At 42.5% G+C, this 22,344-nt stretch overlaps 1 protein-coding gene across 1 annotated transcript; it reads left to right on the top strand.

The window, feature by feature from the left end:
• Positions 1-18,808: 18,808 nt before the first annotated feature.
• On the top strand, positions 18,809-21,961 carry LOC123045410 (40S ribosomal protein S14). The gene is made up of 6 exons (XM_044468461.1): positions 18,809-18,958; positions 19,060-19,182; positions 19,275-19,320; positions 21,015-21,100; positions 21,200-21,329; positions 21,671-21,961. Exons 1-6 carry the CDS (start codon positions 18,956-18,958, stop codon positions 21,736-21,738), a joined length of 456 nt encoding a protein of 151 aa, XP_044324396.1. The 5' UTR covers positions 18,809-18,955; the 3' UTR covers positions 21,739-21,961.
• Positions 21,962-22,344: the final 383 nt, after the last annotated feature.

Below are 22,344 nucleotides of genomic sequence, written 5' to 3'. Positions count from 1 at the left end.
TGATCAACAAGACCCTATTTCGACCGTAGGAGGTCCAACACAAGTCCGTTTCCTCTGTTTTGCGGTACGCCAGACCCTTCCTGATGAACAGGATCCCGTTTCGAACGTGGCCGGTCGAACACAAGGCCGTTTCCTCCGTTGTGCGGTACGCCATGCCTCGTTTCCATCGGCTGTTCCGTCCAAGCCGATTGGCTCCCACGCGTTCCGTTGCCTCCCGATGAACACGACGCATTCCGTTGCCTCCCCATGAACACGACAACGACGCAGTTTCTCCATTCCGACCCAGCCATGTACACGAGCCCTGGCCGTACGTATGCATGAGTAGGCGTTCGAGACCCCGCTCGTATGTACGTACGTGGCCGTATTTTCTTTCTTGCACACTGGTCGCTGTACGTACGTGTACATGCTAAGTGCACGCCTCTACTACGACACGTGCGCGCCTCTACATCAACCAGTATGTACATACATGTTTGCGACCAGAATGACAACGCTATGTACGCTTCGACCAGGTGGTCCCGACTGTCAGGCACTTCCTTGCGTGCGAAGATGTAGCTGGTGGGTCACAGCAGTCAGGGGGGCGAATCGTGTTTTTTTGCCCGGACGCACTTCCTTGCGTGCGAAGATGTAGCTGGTGGGTCCCAGCAGTCAGCCGGGAGGCACAAGACGGCCATCAAGCCATCCGGTGTAGATCGGACAGTACCAAAATAAAATAAAATCATGTGACCCCAATTTAGTCTTCAGTCAACACACGTGTGACCACTCTCGTACATTGCTGTTGATCTCTTAGGGTATTTCTTCAGATCAGAGAGATGTGTCATTCTTAACATTATGTGTTTTCGGCATCTTCAGCCACACCGTCTTCCGACTCACCGCAGCTCCTCCAACAAGGGAAACATGCAGCAGAAGGGAGCTATAGTCCCCACTCAACAGTTCCCTGCATCGAATGCGCGTGCCCGACATGGATAGCCACAATAACTGCAGGGCCATCGACAAGTCAGCACATGGTGCTCACTCCTATGGATGGAGGCCAGATAGGTTGTACCCTCATCTTACTTGTGTGCAACATTTATGGCTTTGTTATTCATCTAAGCATTGAAAATAGAGTATCACATTTCACTGTATATTCATGCCGATCTCTTGCGGGTCTTGTTCAGGAGTTAACGTTGTTCCATAGTTCAGCTAAGAGACTTATTCTTTAGGTAACACTGTTCCATAATTATCATCCATCAGCCAATGCTATCCCACAGGCTGGTGATTATAGTATTATACCACTTCTAGTATAACCTATGTTGTTCCTTAATACTTTTGTGTGCCATCTAGTTAATCTCGAGTAGAAACGATACATATTCTATAGCTTTCATCTGTGTTCTCCCTTTAGTTTTTGAGACCTGTTGCTGCTAGTTAACCCTAGTCCTACTATTTACGTCGTCTCCTACAGGCACTCATTACATAAATCTAACTACTAGTCATCTTCCATGCATGTCAGATATAATTGCACACACTAATTTATCCACAAGAACCTCATGGAGCAATGTAAGGCCAACAAACTTGACGTCAATGATACCCAATATGATGGAACATGTAAAGGCGGTTCTTCACAAGACTTGCAGAAAGATGATGAATCCTATTCACCCCATAAGGTCCTTGCTCTAACTTGGCCCTCGACATGGGTACATCATGCATATAATGTCCTGGAGTGCATCTACTCTGTTGTAATGTGATACATCTCCAATGTATCTATTATTTTTGATTGTTCCATGCTATTATATTACCCCTTTTGGATGTTTATGGGCTTTATTTTACACATTTATATCATTTTTGGGACTAACCTACTAACCGGAGGCCCAACCCATATTGTTGTTTTTTTGCCTATTTCAGTATTTCGAAGAAAAGGAATATCAAACGGAGTTCAAACGGAATGAAACCTTCGGGAGCGTGATTTTTGGAACGAACGTGATCCAGAGGACTTGGAGTGCAAGCCAAGAAGCTGCCGAGGCTCCCATGAGATAGGAGGCCCCCCCTATAGGGCGCGCCCCCTGTCTCATGGGCCCCTTGTGCGGCCACCGACAAAGTTCTTCCTCCTATATATACCTACGTACCCCGAATCGACCATGGAGGGCTTCTACATCAACATCCTTGCCCCTCCGATGAGTTGTGAGTAGTTTACCACAGACCTACGGGTCCATAGTTATTAGCTAGATGGCTTCTTCTCTCTTTTTGGATCTCAATACAATGCTCTCCCCCTCTCTTGTGGAGATCTACTCGATGTAAACTCTTTTTGCGGTGTGTTTGTCGAGATCTAATGAATTGTGGGTTTATGATCAAGTTTATCTATGAATAACATTTGAATCTTCTTTGAATTCTTTTATGTATGATTGAGTTATCTTTGCAAGTCTCTTCGAATTATTAGTTTGGTTTGGCCTACTAGATTGATCTTTCTTGCCATGGGAGAAGTGCTTAGCTTTGGGTTCAATCTTGCGGTGTCCTTACCCAGTGACGGAAAGGGTTGCAAGGCACGTATTGTATTGTTGCCATCGAGGATAATAAGATGGGGTTTATATCATATTGCTTGAGTTTATCCCTCTACATCATGTCATCTTGCTTAATGCGTTACTATGTTCTTATGAACTTAATACTCTAGATGCAAGCAGGAGTCGGTCAATGTGTGGAGTAATAGTAGTAGATGCAGGCAGGAGTCGGTCTACTTGTTATGGACGTGATGCATATATACATGATCATGCCTAGATAATCTCATAACTATGCGCTTTTCTATCAATTGCTCGACAGTAATTTGTTCACCCACCGTAATACTTATGCTATCTTGAGAGAAGCCACTAGTGAAACCTATGGCCCCCGGGTCTATCTCCTATCATATTTGCTTTCAATCTACTTTTATTTGCATCTTTACTTTTTGCATCTATATTATAAAATACCAAAAATATATTTATCTTATCATACTATCTTTATTAGATCTCACTTTCGCAAGTGGCCGTGAAGGGATTGACAACCCCTTTATTGCGTTGGTTGCGAGTTCTCAGTTTGTTTGTGTAGGTGCATGGGACTTTTGAGGAGCCTCCTACTGGATTGATACCTTGGTTCTCAAAAACTGAGGAAAATACTTACGCTACTATCGCTGCATCACCCTCTCCTCTTCGAGGACAACCAATGCAAGCTCAAGACGTAGCAAGAAGGATTTCTGGCGCCGTTGCCGGGGAGGTCTTCGCTCAAGTCAAGACATACCAAGTACCCATCACAAACCCATCTCCCTCGCATTTACATTATTTGCCATTTGCCTCTCATTTTCCTCTCCCCCACTTCACCCTTGCCGTTTTATTCGCCCTCTCTTTCCCAATCTCCTCCTCTCTTTTCGCTTGCCTTTGTTTGCTTGTCATTATGTCTAGTTCCTTATCCGCTCCTATGTCTCCCGAGTTTGAAGTTCTTCACTTCAAGCAAAGGCAAGGAGAAAACTTAAAAGATGCTTGGTATAGGATGATGGAATCTTATCGCAAGTGCACCCTAGAGGTGAACTTTAGAATTCTTCTTCGCAATTTTTATGTTGGGTTAAATATGACGCATAGACAACTCTTGGATTGCATTGCCAAGGGAAATTTTATCGAAATTGATCCTAGCATTGCTCATGAAACTATAGAGGGAATAGTGGGAACACTACCTCAAAAGGGAGGATCACATCCTATCCAAGAAGAAACACAAGTTTTTGGAAAGATTTGCGAAGTACCAAATTTTTTACAAAAGTCTCTTGAGCCTCTTAAAAGTGTTAGCGGAAATATCCACCGCATGAATATGTTGATTACTTTTTGCAATAAGCGGTTGGATTCTTTAGATCTAAAAGTTTCCGAGTATGAAGGGAAACGTAAAGAACCTCCCGGATTCGAGTATGACTCCGCTAAAAAACTGAAAATTAAGGATGGCACTCCTTAGATCTATCTTCGCTTTTATGCCTAGCTAGGGGCGTTAAACGATAGCGCTAGTTGGGAGGCAACCCAATTTTCTTTATGTTTTTTGTTTTTGCTCCTGTTTAGTAATAAATCTTGCATCTACCTTCTGTTTAGATGTGTTTTTATCTTTTAATTAGTGTTTGTGCCAAGTAGAACCTATATGATAACCTACGATGATAGTTGATTTGATTCTGCTGAAAAACAGAAACTTTGCGCGCATGAATATAATTTTATTAAATCACAGAAACGTGATTTTGCGTTGGTTCTTTTTGCTTATGTTCAATAAACAAATTGTCCAGGACTTCCTATTTTGGTAGGATTTTTAGAGTTCCATAAGTTTGCGTTAGTTACAGATTGCTACAGACTGTTCTGTTTTTGACAGATTCTGTTTTTCGTGTGTTGTTTGCTTATTTTGATGCATCTATGGCTAGTAAAATAGTTTATAAACCATAGAGAAGTTGGAATACAGTAGTTTTAAAACCAAAATAAATAAATAATGAGTTCATTACAGTACCTTATGTGGTGGTTTTGTTTTCTTTCACTAACGGAGCTTATAAGATTTCCTGTTGAGTTTTGTGTTGTGAAGTTTTCAAGTTTTGGGTAAAGCCTTTATGGACTATGGAATAAAGGGTGGCAAGAGCCTAATCTTGGGGATGCCCAAGGCACCCCAAGATATTCAATAATAGCCAAAAGCCTAAGCTTGGGGATGCCCCAGGAAGGCATCCCCTCTTTCGTCTTCGTTCATTGGTAACTTTACTTAGAGCTATATTTTTATTCGCCACATGATATGTGTTTTGCTTGGAGCATCGTGTATTATATTAGTCTTTGCTATTTAGTTTACCACAATCATCTTTGCTGTACATACCTTTTGAGAGCAGCCTATTTGATTAGAATTTGCTAGAATACTCTATGTGCTTCACTTATATCTTTTGAGCTTGATAGTTTTTGCTCTAGTACTTCACTTATATCTTTTAGAGCACGGTGGTGTCTTAATTTTGAAGAAATTACTAGTCTCTCATGCTTCACTTATATCTTTTTGAGAGTCTTTTAGATCAGCATGGTATTTGCTGTGGTTATAAAATTGGTCCTAGAATGGTAGGCATCCAAGTTGGGTAAAATAAAAACTATCATAGGAAGTGAATTGGAGGCTATGATCAATTTGATGCTTGATAATTGTTTTGAGATTGGAGGTACTGATATTAAAGTCATCCTAGTTGGGTGATTATGAATTTAAAGAATGCTTGTGTTGAAGTTAGCAAGTCCCGTAGCATGCACGTATGGTTAAAGTTGTGTAACAAATTTGAAACATGAAGTGTACCTGGCTTGTGCATCCTTATGAGTGGCAGTCGGGGACGAGCGATGGTCTTTTCCTACCAATCTATCCCCCTAGGAGCATGCGCGTAGTACTTGATTTTTGATGACTTCTAAATTTTTGCAATAAGTATATGAGATCTTTTGACTAATGTTGAGTCCATGGATTATACGCACTTTTACCTTTCCGCCATTGCTAGCCTCTTCGGTACCGTGCATTGCCCTTTCTCACCTTGAGAGTTGGTGCAACTTCGCTGGTGCATCCAAACCCCGTGATATGATATGCTCTATCACACATAAACCTCCCTATATCTTCCTCAAAACAGCCATCATACCTACCTATTATGGCATTTCCATAGCCATTCCGAGATATACTGCCATGCAACTTTCCACCGTTCCGTTCATCATCATCATGACATACTTTACTTTTGTCATATTGCCATTGCATGATCATGTAGTTGACATCGTATTTGTGGCAAAGCCACCATGCATTATTTTTCATACATGTCACTCTTGACTCATTGCACCATCCCGGTACACTGCCGGAGGCATTCATATAGAGTCATATCTTGTTCTAGTTTCGACTTGTAATTCTTATGTTGTAATCAATAGAAGTGTGATGATCATCATTATTAGAACATTGCCCAAAGAAAAAAAGGCCAAAAGAAAAAAAGAAAGGCTCGAAAAAAGAAAAAAAAAAGAAAAAAGGGGAAATAAATAAAAAGGGTAATGTTACTATCTCTTTTTCCACACTTGTGCTTCAAACTAGCACCTTGTTCTTCATGTAGTGGGTCTCATATATTGTGCTTCAAAGTAGCACCATGTTTTTCATATAGTGAGTCTCATAAGTTGTCTTTTTCATACTAGTGGGGAGTTTTCATTATAGAACTTGGCTTGTATATTCCTACGATGGGCTTCCTCAAATGCCCTAGGTCTTCGTGAGCAAGCAAGTTGGATGCACACCCACTAGTTTTCTTTTGTTGAGCATTCATTTATAGCTCTAGTGCATCCGTTGCATGGCAATCCCTACTCCTCATGTTGACATCAATTGATGGGCATCTCCATAGCCCGTTGATTATCCTCGTCAATGTGAGACTTTCTCCTTTTTTGTCTTCTCCACACAATCCCCATCATCATATTCTATTCCACCCATAGTGCTATATCCATGGCTCACGCTCATGTATTGCGTGAAGGTTGAAAAAGTTTGAGATTATTTAAGTATGAAACAATTGCTTGGCTTGTCATCGGGGGTATAGAAGTTGGGAACATCTTTGTGTGACGAAAATGAAGCATAGCCTAACTATATGATTTTGTAGGGATGAACTTTCTTTTGCCATGTTATTTTGAGAAGACATGATTACTTTGATTAGTATGCTTGAAGTGTTACTATTTCTTTTATCAATATGAACTTTTATTTTGAATCATTTGGATCTGAACATTCATGCCACAATAAAGAAAATTACATTATGAATTATGCTAGGTAGCATTCCACATCAAAAATTCTATTTTTATCATTTACCTACTCGAGGACGAGTAGGAATTAAGCTTGGGGATGCTTGATACGTCTCCAATGTATCTATAATTTTTGATTGTTCCATGCTATTATATTACCCCTTTTGGATGTTTATGGGCTTTATTTTACACATTTATATCATTTTGGGACTAACCTCGTAACCGGAGGCCCAACCCATATTGTTTTTTTTTGCCTATTTTAGTATTTCAAAGAAGAGGAATATCAAACGGAGTCCAAACAGAATGAAACCTTCGAGGGCGTGATTTTTGGAACGAACGTGATCCAGAGGACTTGGAGTGCAAGCCAAGAAGCTGCCGAGGCTCCCACGAGATAGGAGGACGCCCCCCGTGTAGGGCGTGCCCCCTGTCTCGTGGGCCCGTCGGGCGGCCACCGACGTACTTCTTCCTCCTATATATACCTACGTACCCCGAAAACATCCAGGAGGCGGACGAAACACAATTTCCACCATCGTAACCTTCTGTATCCGCGAGATCTCATCTTGGAGCCTTTGCCAGCACTCTGCCGGAGGGGGAATCGACCATGGAGGGCTTCTACATCAACATCCTTGCCCCTCCGATGAGTTGTGAGTAGTTTACCATAGACCTACGGGTCCATAGTTATTAGCTAGATGGCTTCTTCTCTCTTTTTGGATATCAATACAATGTTCTCCCCCTCTCTTGTGGAGATCTATTCGATGTAAACACTTTTTACGGTGTGTTTGTCGAGATCCAATGAATTGTGGGTTTATGATCAAGTTTATCTATGAATAATATTTGAATCTTCTCTAAATTCTTTTATGTATGATTGAGTTATCTTTGCAAGTCTCTTCGAATTATCAGTTTGGTTTGGCCTACTAGATTGATCTTTCTTGCCATGGGAGAAGTGCTTAGCTTTGGGTTCAATCTTGCGGTGTCCTTACCCAGTGACAGAAAGGGTTGCAAGGCACATATTGTATTGTTGCCATCGAGGATAACAAGATGGGGTTTATATCATATTGCTTGAGTTTATCCCTCTACATCATGTCATCTTGCTTAATGCATTACTCTGTTCTTATGAACTTAATACTCTAGATGCAGGCAGGAGTCGGTCGATGTGTGGAGTAATAGTAGTAGATGCAGGCAGGAGTCGGTCTACTTGTTATGGACGTGATGCCTATATACATGATCATGCCTAGATAATCTCATAACTATGCGCTTTTCTATCAATTGCTCGACAATAATTTGTTCACCCACCGTAATACTTATGCTATCTTGAGAGAAGCCACTAGTGAAACCTATGGCCCCCGGGTCTATCTCCTATCATATTTGCTTTCAATCTACTTTTATTTGCATCTTTACTTTTTGCATCTATATTATAAAATACCAAAAATATATTTATCTTATTGTATTATCTTTATTAGATCTCACTTTTGCAAGTGGTCGTGAAGGGATTGACAACCCCTTTATTGTGTTGGTTGCGAGTTCTCAGTTTGTTTGTGTAGGTGCATGGGACTTTTGAGGAGCCTCCTACTGGATTGATACCTTGGTTCTCAAAAATTGAGGGAAATACTTACGCTACTATCACTACATCACCTTCTCCTCTTCGAGGAAAACCAACGCAAGCTCAAGACGTAGCATAATGCCTTGTGCTTCGCCTGCTGATCATGCATGTAAATATGGCATGCTTTCCTGTTTTTCAGTACCTATTCCATTATGATAACATATTTTCAAATTCAAGTACTGTCATTCTACTCTATCGCAATGCCATTTTCTTAGTTTGGACATCATGCTTCTCAATATCTTATGCATTGTTATTCATCAGTATGTACTTCTTCTGTCTACCATACCATGTTCTTTTTTTACATTGAAGTGTTGTTCTAGTGGTCTCTTGCAATGCCATCTTAGTTTCTCAATCATACACGCATATGTTGCCTTAGTGTTTTTCTATAATGTATTTCGCTAGCATACAGTTTTACATTCAAGTAGTGTTTTTTTACACTGTTGTCCTGTCGTATCCCTAGCTCTTACATCATACTCCCTCCATCCGGATTACATGTCGCAAAAATGGATAAAACTGGGTGTATCTAGAACTGAAATACGCCTAAACCCATCCATTTATTTCCGTATGGTGGGAATACATGTCAATATGTCATGCCTTTCTATTCTTCAGTACCTATTCCATCTTTGATGTAGCATGTTTTATAATTGAAGCACCATTCTTCTATATAAGACATGCAAGGGGAAGACGACTATGTTAGAATCTGAAGGGTTATAAACCAGATCTTTGCAAAAGATCCAAACACCATGAGATAATAAACCAACTCCAGTTTTCATAGATACTGCTCCAGCACAGAGAAACCCAACTCCCACTGATAATAAGCAGATTCTGGTGGCCAAAGAACTAGTCTGCTCCAGTCCAGTAAAAATATGTCAACTCCATTCTGAGAAGCGTGTGCGTATCCTCGCATCATGGAATTTTATAGCATTCTGATCATATTTTCTATATGTTTCTTACCCATCTCTCTTTTAGAAAATAAGGTTAAACGATAGAAGATTCCCTCCATTGGGATCGTATTCAAGGAAAGTATCTTGTGGGAATTCTCTGTGCTCCAATGCTGATGTAAGTACCTGTTGTATATCACTATATTTTTACATCAGCATGTATTTTGTTAATCGGTGTGAACCAAACCTTTATCTGATCTAAATTCAGTTGTAGCAAAATGTTAAAGGCGACAATGTTGATTTTTGTAAGGAAAATTGTTTGGTAGTTTTGCATATTGAGTTGCATGAGTGTACTATCTCATATCATGCACATTACTAAATTGTAGTGCTGCTCCGGTTGCCCATTCATTCATTGTGTCAACTAGCGTGTAGTGCGCGGCGGCACGCCGCGCCACATGAACTGGTAAGCTATTTGGTTTTTTGCAATGTTTGGTAAGTAGTCCAAAGTAGTTCATACAAAGAAAGAGTACATCTAGTTGGTACACGCATGTGATCTACGGTAGGTGGTGATAATGGCAACTGGATACCGAATTGCAAAGGTTTGGTTCGCTTCTTAGACCAAAGATGATGATCCTCTGGCTTGGTTTGTCTCTGTGATGTAGTGGTAGAGAGATGAATATATTTCTTCTGCTTTTGTTTTTGGTGATCTGTTCCCTGTGTAGACAATGTTGAAGTTGTTGCTGGATGCACATCTTGACTCTTAACGGATTGGCAAAATATCTAGAAACTGGAGAAAAACTTTTTTGGAGATCCCTGTTTGCCTTACTTCACTTGCTGAAGGTTTGCTTTTTCCCATGTCTCTATTTCTAACTCTTCTTTTTGTTCTTGCTCAACTCTTGTGCGGTTGAGCAGCTCTTGTACATCTGTCTTCATAGCATTGTAGTTGCAGTCGTTGATGACTATGGTGTGAAGAAAGCTAGTGCATGTTGTGAAGAAAGCTAGTGCATCAAGGGTGAACTAATCAGTTACCAATTTCTCTGAACCAGTCTTGACTCAAGAGGTGTTGAGTCAACAACACTTGCAGAACACAGTCCGCTGCACTAATCCTGGCAAGAGGTATCCAACAGTAGTAGCAACAACATTAGTAGACGGAATCAACAAAATGTCATACAAAGCAAACACCAAATACTGAAACACGTAAACGTAGTATATATGAATTACCTCTTGAGAGTGCATGACCAGGTGATCCCCCGATTGTTTATTAAAAAGAAACAATTACATACAGAAGCATCACGGAGGAAATAAAGAAAGGAAATGCATATAGGCTCACAAGGGAGCAATTTTGAACCTGATTCCCCTCAAATTGTACACCCTTAAACTAAGAGAGGCCTAGTAAGATGTCAAGCGTATCCACATGAACAATACAATATGGTACATACAACTCTTTTAAAGTAAGGTTAGGCTTGTGCATACATACTAAAAATGATACCGAAGAACCAAATAATCCCAAAACAAACTTTATATTCGTGTAGGAACAAACTCCCCTGACATATTGCACCCTGCAGTTGAGTCGCTAACACGCTGTACTTTGCGTAAATAGGTAGGGAAGCAAGCAACTTCTGCTTCGGTATAACCGCAATAGAAAACCGACATGGTGAACATAAATAAAAATTGAAATAACAACAAGAATACCAAAGCTAATTAATCAAAATATACTGTTAACAAGTTCCATTCTCACAATCAGGCGAGCTTTGGCTGGTGAAAAATACAAAATGACAGGATCAGTTAATAAAAATTGAAATAACAGCAAGAATATCGAGACATGTACAACCAAGTTAACATTTCTGACACTACCACGTAAAACCACTCTTAGGTGAACTGTAATGATCCTATATGATATATTCGCAGCCATGCTCCGCCAGTATCAATCAAAAAGAGAACTACAATCCTTGCAGAAGAGGACAATTGTGAATAGTACCTAGTTTTGACTAGGGCTCACCCAAACTGTGCCAAATAAGTGTGTATCAGTGTGGCAACACAATTATCTGAAATTTAACATACAAAACCAGATCATGACAGCAAAATCAATTAAGGATTAGCCAAGAGCAAGCACACACAAAAATAATAGGAGCATCCAATCCAATATGATCAAACTGTTTGAAAACAAAATAAACTACATGCTTGTACTGCGTTAAAGATGGTTTCATTTTCACATCTTGCAATAAATCGTTGAAGTTTATAGGGAAGGCGCTAGAAACAATTTCCATATAAATTGCTAAATGTCATATCATTATGAACTTCTCTTTGACTTCCCGCAATGATGATATGAAATGGCTATCCAGTGACCTTGTGACTTGTGATTACAACTTCATGCCCCGCTTCTTATTTTCCTGAAATATCCAACAAGTGTTGGCTATTTCATTGATAAGATGATAGCAGTATGCACAAACACCAAAGTGAAAGGAACAAAACTAAGAGAAAACTAAAAGAATATTAAAAAAATGAGCATATTGGTCATATATTTTGCACCAGCTAGCCTACAATGTAGAATCAAATGCCGAATTGCCTAAATCAAGTTTTTAATGTGAAGGGATTTCTCCTGAAGAGACACCTTGCTGCTTATAACCTGCATCTATCTAAACCTTAATACTGAATCCAAACATGCACTTAACCTAGATGTTGATGCTTGTGTGTGTTTTAGTTCATATATGTAGACCAAAGTGTTCGTCCATCTATGGCTAGGCAGTGCAATACAAAACAAGAAGAGAAGTGAGAGAAGGTTGGTTGGCTACCATGAAGTTGGCAACTCCGTGAAGAACTTCATTCCCACAGATGACGATGCAGCCAAAATCGCCTTCGTCCTCCTTTGGCGCCGCGACGATCACTTCCTTGTAAAGATTTTCTCCCATGACTTCCCGCATCACTCCTATTGATTTTCCAATGGTACATGTCGAGCATGCTTTGAGTTCTTTTACCAGCAGATAGAAGACCCCTGCATATGTATACAGATAGACCATTAAGGTCAGTCAACATAAGAAATAAGCAACCAATCAGAGTAGATCAACCTTTGTGACCAGTAAAGATAGGCAGGAAGCAATCAATCAGAGGGCTCGACGCTTACAATGTGAATAGTGAACCACAATTTTGATTCGACTCCTGAGTCCTCACATATGGCGATGAGCATCCTGAAACCTGCAGCTCGCGAACACAAATCTGAGAATTGGAGGATTTGATCAACACAAACAGCGCGTGAGATGACGGAACAAGAAGTCGACGTACCTGAGCTCGTCCGTGACGTCCTCCTCGCCCTCGTCGTCTCCATCTCCCATGTCGAGCGCGCCGACCACGACTCTGCCTCGGAGACCAGTCGTGCTCGAGATGGAGCCCACGAGGAAGCGGGCGGGTGTGCGGAGGAGGGGGCGGAGCCCAAGCGCCCCGGCCGTGCAGCCGTGCCCCACCGCATCGGCAACGGCGTGGCATTCCGTGGAGAGACAGCGACGCCCGTTATGGTTGGCCACGAGTAGAGCTTGTGCCACGGACGACGGGAACTCGACGGGTACAGGGCCGAGCGCGAATCTTGCTCCCGCAAGGCCCACGGCATTGACGTCCTCCTCGTCGTGGCCCTTGCCACCTTCACCACCCAGGTCGAGTTACCCTCCCGTGGCGACGAAGGTGGAGCCACCGGCGCCGAGGAGCGGGGATAGCCCGAACCCGAGCGTCCAGGTCGTACCCTGCCGCGTCGGCGACGTTGTGGCACTCCTGGGAGAAATGAGGGTGTCCGCTGTGGCTGGCCGCTACGTTAGCGTGCGCCACGAACGGGAGAATGGCGAGGACGGGTCCGAGCGCGGATCCTGCTCCCGCATGGTCCACATGGTTGAAGCCCTCTTGCGTGGTCGAGCGCACGGATGACGACTCTGCGGGAGGGCCGTCGTGCCGGAGCCGCCGACCGCGCAGGTTGAGCCGGCGGGTACGCCGAAGAGCGGGCAGAGTCCGAGCGCCCCGGATGTGTGGCTGTGCTCTGCCACGTTGGAAACGGTGTGGATGTTGCTGGCGATGACGAGGGAGGGGCGCCCGCCGAGGAGGGGCCTCGCCGTGGGGATGGCGGATCCTGCTCGGGGTCAGCGGTGTGACGACGGCGATAGGAATGGCGCGCCACTACCTGAGTTCCATCGAGGAAGCAGAGATGGGGGCGGCGAGGTTGGAGGGATTGGTTGCATGTACGCAGTCGGATTTGGGGGCGCATACCAGGGGAGATTTTATAGTTGCAATACAGCGGCGAAGTGGTGACCGGTTGCACAAGATTTGACATGATCTTTCCAGAGCCAGACAAATCTAGAAGCAATCATCTAGAACCAATCCACGTGGTGCAAGACCAATCGACGTGGCGCAAGAATAGAAAAGGAGTGAGTCCACCAGTAATAAAAATATCAATCACACATGTCACGTTAACAAGGGCTGTAAAAAAAATTCAAGAAAAACCAGGTAAATCAAACCCTTACGGGCCTAGTCTTCTTAGTATGTTGCTTTCGTATTACCTTACCTGGCTGATGATAGATGTGCCATATTGTGTTAATTTGGTGTAGGCTTGTGTGGTCTAGTTGGCCAAACATTCATTGTGTCAATGTTGCTTTCCTATTATCTGACCTGGCCAATGATAGCAATGCTAGTGTGTTAATTTGGTGCAGGCTGCTGAAGATAAGAAGACAAACTCTGAAAACAGCAAGGCAACCCCATTGTTTCTTTCCAATAAATCTAGGCCAGGTAATATGACAATAACTCATGATTAATCTGTTCGGTTCCCCTCCTAATTTATGTTATGGTGCAGTGGTCCAGACACTCTCCACTATCAATAATACAAGCCTACCAAAATCGCCATCTGAATCTGTTCAGATTCCTCTATCTCGAATGCAACGGAAAAATGTATGTTTGTGAACCAATTAATGGCTAAAGAAATGATGAAAATGGTGGAGGAATCAGAGCTGCACATTCATGCGCAACAACAACTGATCAATGTTTTTAGAGATAGTGTAACAAAGCAGCAAGAACTTGCCCACATGCTTATGGACGTCATCCGCGCTGAGGTTGCAGATTGTGACGTTGTAGATCGTTAGGTTCTGTTCATTTATTTACACTAGCATCAATCTTTGATTGCCCAGTGGATGTAATATCCTGTAATATATGCTGGATGTGCAACATTTTTTCCTGTATGTCGTACCTTTGCTTGATCGGTTTTGGTCCTGTGCATAATTGCTCGTCGTAATGGGCTCAAATTATCTAATTGGGTCATGTACGAACTTTAGTGGGCCCATTAAGTTAATGGGCCGTTACCAGGCCAAAAGTTAATGGTCGGCCCTCTTACCTCACGGGTCGTTAACAGGCCGACATCGAAGCGAGCAACAGGTGGGCCCATTTGATTTCACGAGCCGTTAACAGGTCGTTACTAAGGTCGGGCTACATATGGCCCAACTATACTATGGGCCTTTAGCAGGCCGAAAGAGACAGTGGGCTCGTACTGGACCATGAAGAGCATGGGCCGCTAAGAGGCCGAAATTCAGGTCGTACTGTAAATAGCCCAACTGTGTTGTGGGCCTTTAGCAGGCCGAAAGAGAAACCGGGCTGGTATTGGACCATGAAGAGCATGGGTCGTTAAAAGGCCAAAACTCAGGTCCGACTACAAATGGCCCAACTCATTTATGGGTCGTCAACAGGCTGAAAGACACACTGGGCCAGGAACTGGCCCAACACTTAAATGGGTCGTTAAAAGGCCAAAACTAAGGTCCGACTACAAATGGCCCAACTCATTTATGGGTCGTCAACAGGCTGAAAGACACACCGGGCCGGAAATTGGCCCAACACTTAAATGGGTCGCTAAAAGGCCGAAAGATGTACATCCTGAAAATTGGCCCATCCCTTGAATGGGCCGTTAACAGGCCGAAATCACATCGGGCCGATATTGAGCCCAAATATATAGCGGGCTGTTAACGGGCTCAAACTGACGATGGGCTGCAGTGGTGTCAAATCTTTAACGGGCCGTTGACGGGACGAATTGGCACATTTCGTATGGGCCGTGGGCTTAGATGGACCTGACACGAGTAGGCCTTATATGGGCCTGCCTGCTAATTTTTACTTGGCCGGCCTTTTTCACCGGAATGGGCCATTGTTGGGCTGTGCCACGTGTTGACCTATCATAGGCGCCTCATGTCTAATGAGTGGATGACATCTATCCCAACAGTGAGCCAACACGTGTTTCCTCCGGCTAGTGTTTTACACGTCGGAAATCCTCATTGGTCCGGGCTGTTAACAGGTTATCGGATGTAGAACCGGACTCGATAGCTTAACGGCGACCCGTACCGGTGGATGCCACGTGTCGGTCACCCTTGACGAAAGAACTTTCATGACGCGTCATTTATCGTCATGGAAGTGGACACTTCCGTGATGATGATTTTGGTAATGTCATGGAACACTTCTACGATAGCACATGTATGACTATCTTGATTCTGTCATAAAATCGTCATGGATGTACATGCAAGACAAAAAACGTGACCTACTGTGAAAAACATGTATCATCACGGAAGTGTATTTTTTTGTAGTGACAAGTTAATATCCGGATAGAAATCATGTTAAAATTTCAGCCCAATCAGAGTTACGGATCTCCGGGAATTTAAGAAACGGTGAAAGGGCAGAATCAGGGAGCGCAGAAAAAGAAGGAAACAGAGAGAGAGAGATCCAATCTTGAAGGGGCTCTCGCTCCTCCGCCTCCATGGAGGCCATGGACCAGAGGGGAAACCCTTCTCCCATCTAGGGGGAAGGTCAAGGAAGAAAAAGAAGGGGTCTCTCTCCCCCTCTTTCCCGGTGGCGCCGGAACACCGCCGGGGCCATCATCGCGACAACGATCTATACCAACCACTTCACCGCCGTCATCACCAACTATTCCCCCCTCTATGCAGTGGTGTAACCCCTCTTTTACCCTCTGTAATCTCTACTTAAACATGGCGCTCAACGCTATATATTATTTCCCAATGATGTATGGTTATCCTATGATGTTTGAGTAGATCCGTTTTGTCCTATGGGTTAATTGATGATCGTGATTGGTTTGAGTTGCATGTTTTATTATTGCTGCTGTCCTATGGTGCTCTCCGTGTCACGCAAGCGTGAGGGATCTCCGCTGTAGGGTTTGCAATATGTTCATGATTTGCTTATGGTGGGTGGCGTGAGTGACAGAAGCACAGACCCGAGTAAGTAGGTTGTTTGCGTATGAGAGTAAAGAGGACTTGATGCCTTATAATGCTATGGTTGGGTTTTACCTTAATGATCTTTAGTAGTTGCGGATGCTTTCTAGAGTTCCAATCATAAGTGCACATGATCCAAGAAGAGAAAGTATGTTAGCTTATGCCTCTCCCTCAAATAAATTTGCAATGATGATTACCGGTCTAGTTATAGATTGTCTAGGGACAAATAACTTTCTTGTGACAAAAAGCTCTCTACTGAAACTAACTTAGTTGTGTGTTTATCTAAACAGCCCCTAGATTATTTACATGCTCTTTATTATCTTGCAAACCTATCCAACAACACCTACAAAGTACTTCTAGTTTTATACTTGTTCTAGGTAAAATGAACGTTAAGCGTGCGTAGAGTTGTATCGGTGGTCGATAGAACTTGAGGAAATATTTGTTCTACCTTTAGCTCCTCATTGGGTTCGACACTCTTACTTATCGAAAGAGGCTACAATTGATCCCCTATACTTGGGTTATCAAGACCTTTTTCTGGCGCCGTTGCCGGGGAGTTATAGCGTGGGATGAATATTCTCATGCGTGCTTGTTTGCTTTATCACTAAGTAGTTTTTATTTCTTGTTCTAAGTTGCTCTCTATCTTTAGTTATGGATATGGAACACGAAACACCAAAAAAATGGGTGTAATTGCTACTAATGGAGATGGGGAACCTCATAAAACCTTCGATGCTCATTATGTGAAAGATATTATGCACTACTTTAATAATCCTAAGAAAACCCCATTCAATTATATAATGGGAGACACGTTGGATCAACGTGAATACTTTATGGATTATCGCTTGACTCAAAAAGGAAAACTATTATGGGATCAAATTCATATGTTGCATTGGTTGCTCGCCGACTATGCTTGAGATATGATTATACTTGTTGCTCTAGGATGAAGGCTCCACACCTTCCCTTTTCATGCAGATTTAATGATAATAAAATCTTGACTTCTTATGCTAGAGGTATATATGATTACTATAATGTGGAACGAATAGAAGAATTTGCTGCTTTTAAGGGTGCATGTGAAATTGAATCTTTGTTCAAAGAGTTTGACGATTTTGATGATTCAATTTATAGACCTGAAAATTTAGTTATCCTTAAATATTGCTATGAGAATTATAAATACAATTATGATATTGATGAATTTATTGAGAAAGCCTCCGCTCTCCGAAAAGAGACTAATATTTTGCCGGAGTCTAGTCTATGGAAGAAGAAATTGATGAAACTGTGAGCTCATTGGATGAAAAAGATGATAAGGAGAGCGAAGAACAAAAGGAGGAAGATTGTATTAGCTACCCGTGCCCACCTTCTAATGAGAGTAACTCTCCAACTCATATACATTATTTAATGCCCTTTCGTTCTTACCGAAGGATGAATGCCATGATAATTGCTATGATCCCGTTGATTCGTTTGAAATATTCCTTTTTGATGAACTTGATGCTTGCTATTCTTGTGGCCAAGATGCCAATATGAATTATGCTTATGGAGATGAACTTGCTATTGTTCCTTATGTTAAACATGAAATTGTTCCTATTGCACCCACACATGATAGTCCTATTATCCTTTTGAATTCTCCAAACTACACTATATCGAAGAAGTTTGCACTTATTAAGGATAATATTGATGGGTGGCCTTTTACCATTGCACATGATAATTTTGGTGAATATAATATGCATGTGCTTGCTGCTTCTACTTGCAATTATTATGAGAGAGGAACTACATTTCCGCCTCTCTATGTTTCGAACACGATAAAATTGTAAGAAACTTCTTATACTATCCTTTACTTGATGTGCATGAATTGTTCTTGTATGACATGACGATGCATAGGAAGAGATTTAGACTTCGTCATTGCTTGATATATGTTGCTTTGTGCTCACTACTAAATTCTAAATCATTGCTAATTCAAATTGGCTTTGATATACCTTAGGATCCGGGTGGATTCATTACTTGAGCACCTTATGCCTAGCGTAATGGCTTTAAAGAAAGCGCTGCCAGGGAGACAACCCAGAAGTTTTAGAGAGTCATTTATTTCTGTTGAGTGCTTTTATAAAGTTTAAAACAAAAAGATAAAAAGGGGAACCCAAAACTTTTCAAAAAGAAAGATGAAAGTGAGAGAGACAACCTTTTCTTTTCTTTTTCTGATGATGGTTTCGCTAAGTGTTTGAGGCAAATCGTCTGCTCCCATGATGAGTGGACACCCTTTTTTTTTTGAGAAAAATGAGTGGACACCCGGGTTGCGGTACACACAAACACGCACCCTTAGCCCAATATTGAGTCATGCAAGCCCAGTATGGTCCGAGAGCTCAGCGCAAAATGCAGCCCGTATAACCAGGCGACCCACGCATCCAAACCCGGGGGCGGCCCACTCTCGGGAGGCTTTATCTTTGCCCACTCCTGCACTTCCCCACCGCAGGTCATCTTCTCGTCCACTCCAAACCCTAGCCTCCTCCTCCTCTCGCCGCCGCCGCCGCCGCCGCCGCCATGGTAACGCCTCGTCGCTCGTTCCTTCCCCGTCAACTCGCTGTAGACTTGGTTCTTGTGCTTATCCATCTGGGCATCATCCGGTGCTGTGTCTGTTCGTGCAGTCAGGGAGGAAGAAGACCCGCGAGCCCAAGGAGGAGAACGTGACGCTCGGCCCCGCCGTCCGCGAGGGGGAGCACGTCTTCGGCGTCGCGCACATCTTCGCCTCCTTCAACGACACCTTCATCGTAAGATCCCAAGGACACGCCGCCTTTCTTGCTGCTTTTTTGTTTGCACCGCGGACCTGAAACTCTTGCCACATCTGGCTTCGCTGTCGCAGCATGTCACGGATCTGTCCGGGAGGGAGACGCTCGTCCGCATCACCGGTAATCCCATCTATTCTTATGCTAACCTTTACGAGCAAGCCGTGGTCGCTGATGTATACTAGGTGTTATGTTTGTTTCTAATAAGCATCGTCTCGTACTGGTAGATGTATGTTCGTCTGGAACAGTATATAGTCAAGTTTCACGATTTGGTATCACCTAGAGGTTTTTAGATTGCTTTGTAAGCATGGCCCTTAAGATCCCCTCCCGTTTCATCTGTGGGAGCGTGTCGAGTCATAGCCATGCAAGATTGAAAACGAGGATCCGGAGAGTTCTTCTCCGGAACCTCCTCTCTTCCTGTTTTAGTTCGAGCTGTTTCCATCATTTCATTGGGTTTCTCGTAGTGTATGTAGTCAGCAGGCGGCAGCTGCTTTATGCACTGCTCATGCTGTGTTCTTCACTCCTGCAACTCTTTGTAACATAAGATGGAGCTGCCTAAATTCTGGAAGTGAACATGCTTGATATGCTATATTTGACTGAGCCAAGTGCATATTGGCACTCCTGTAGTTGTATCTAAAAGATCAGCACGATGGCTGGTTCTTTGAAAAAACATTTCACTGAACCAACATTCTTGTTTGGTAGGTAGTATTGGTATTTTGTTTGTCAGTATGACTTAATGCCCACCTTTTTATTTAACGGAATCGATTCATGCAGAAACTTGATAGGGTATCTGTGCCAAATGTCCTTGTCCGTTAACTAGTTGACTATTCAGTTTGGGATCTGGATGCCGTCTTCTATTTATGTGAAAATTATTGGTTAATATTTGAGGTTATCATAGGTTAAACTTCAGCGAGATTGTTGAGCTATATTTGTCTTGCTTACTTATGAACGACCTCTTCTGATCATGCTGTCTTCCCTATTGAGTTTCATTTTTGATCCTGTCAACCTTTTGTAAGCACCGCCCTTAAGATCGCCTCCCTTTTGTTCTGTGGGAGTGTGTCGAGTCATTGCTGTGCAAGATTCATATGAGGCTCTAGAGAGTTTTTCTCTGGACCTCAACTTCCAATTTCATTTACAGGTGTCTTCATCTTGCCATTCAGTTTCTTGTGATGTATGGTCGGTATGAAGCAGATTCTCTGTCTTGCTTCTGCTGAGTTCTACACCCTTGCAACTCTTTGTCAATTAAAATGGAGATGTCTAAATGTTGGAAGAACATGCTTTCGTTTGTGATTACTTTTAAGTTGCAGAGTTTTTCTCTGGACCTCAACTTCCAATTTCATTTACAGGTGTCTTCATCTTGCCATTCAGTTTCTTGTGATGTATGGTCGGTATGAAGCAGATTCTCTGTCTTGCTTCTGCTGAGTTCTACACCCTTGCAACTCTTTGTCAATTAAAATGGAGATGTCTAAATGTTGGAAGAACATGCTTTCGTTTGTGATTACTTTTAAGTTGCACTTGAAGATTTTAGATATTGGCTGTACAGTATCTTCAGAACATTTCAGATGTCCTTTTGAATATAACATATAGTAGTAGAATCTTCTGTGTGTAGTCTCTTATTTGGTGGTTGAAGTGAACTGGGTTCACTAAGGATTGAATGGTTTTTCTTGGCTATTTATACCTTTTTAGTTAAATCTTGCATCTGCCATGACACTAAAGAGTGATTGACCGTCGGTTCTTCTGTGATGCTCAACATCTATCAGTTTCTTTTTTTACGTCTTATAAATTTGGGATTTGTACTAAATAATTGCATTTTACAGGTGGCATGAAGGTGAAAGCTGATCGTGATGAATCATCCCCTTATGCAGCTATGCTTGCATCTCAGGATGTTGCTGTAAGATGCAAGGTACTAAAAAAATTTGATCTGTTGCATGATCAAGTATGGTGGCAGTCAAATTTGATGAATCTCCACTGATACATATGGTGATCTTTCCCCCCTGTTTAGGAGCTTGGAATTACTGCTCTGCACATTAAGCTCCGTGCTACTGGTGGAAACAAGACAAAAACTCCAGGTCCTGGTGCTCAAGCTGCGCTTAGAGCTCTTGCACGTTCTGGCATGAAGATTGGACGCATTGGTAAGCCTGTGATGCCCTTGTGTATGCTGTGCCGTGCCATTTCATCTCATTTGCTTCTGGGATAAACTATTCTGCCATACATAGCATTTGCAAGGCTTGTCTTCTAATTCTGTCTGGTAGTCAATGGTTCTTGAAATCGTCCGGTCACATGGCTGGCTTGGTTTTGATATGGACTGATGTTTTGCTTGTCCTTTCTGTTCATATATATATTATGTTATGATCAATGTTGATTTAGTTTTGCCTTTGATGCCAGTTTCCTTGATTTGAACCTTACATTTTCCAGTTTAGTTTAATATCATACAGTGGATTAATCCATGATGTTTTTTTTTTGTGTTGAGCAGAGGATGTTACCCCGGTTCCAACTGACAGCACTCGCCGGAAGGGTGGTAGAAGAGGAAGGAGGCTGTAATTCCATGCTCGTTCAAGGATGGAACAATACCAAGCTATCGATATCCTGTGTCTTGCAACTTGTTCTGTACTACTCCGTTTATGATGTTACTCCGTTTATGATGTTAAGTCAGATCTTGTGGATTTATAGATTTTGAGCGATATTGTGTTGCATGTTTAGAAAATGACCCTTTTCCCTGCTTTGAATCAAGTGGTTGCCATCTATTATTACCCTTTCTTTGCTATGGGTTTACTTTTGCCTCTTGTTGCTTGTTCCATGTGTCTGAAAAACTTGACACACTGTTGTAGCTTCTGCGTCTGCTAGCCTGCATTTCGCTAGCTAGCTCACTTTGATCGTGGGCTTGTTGAGTGGCTTTGCTAATTGGGTGGCCCATAAAGATGTAGACTGCATGAAATTGGCTCCCCATCACTCGCTCTCGTCAGTGACATCCTCTTCAACCGCCAATGTCTATAGGCTTTGTAGATTATCATGTTTAGGGTGCTGATTTTAGGTATCAGGAGACCGAGGTTCAACTTAGGCCCCGTTCAGTAGTCCGCCCGCTCCAACAAATACGAGGATCTGCGGAGCGGGTGTTTCCCAACTCCTCTATTTTCAGCTAAAGCTACC

This window comes from Triticum aestivum, chromosome 2B, assembly GCF_018294505.1.
Source record: "Triticum aestivum cultivar Chinese Spring chromosome 2B, IWGSC CS RefSeq v2.1, whole genome shotgun sequence".
Lineage (NCBI taxonomy): Eukaryota > Viridiplantae > Streptophyta > Magnoliopsida > Poales > Poaceae > Triticum > Triticum aestivum.
Note: the sequence above shows the minus strand (reverse complement) of the source record. Positions and strands in the feature narration are given on the sequence as shown.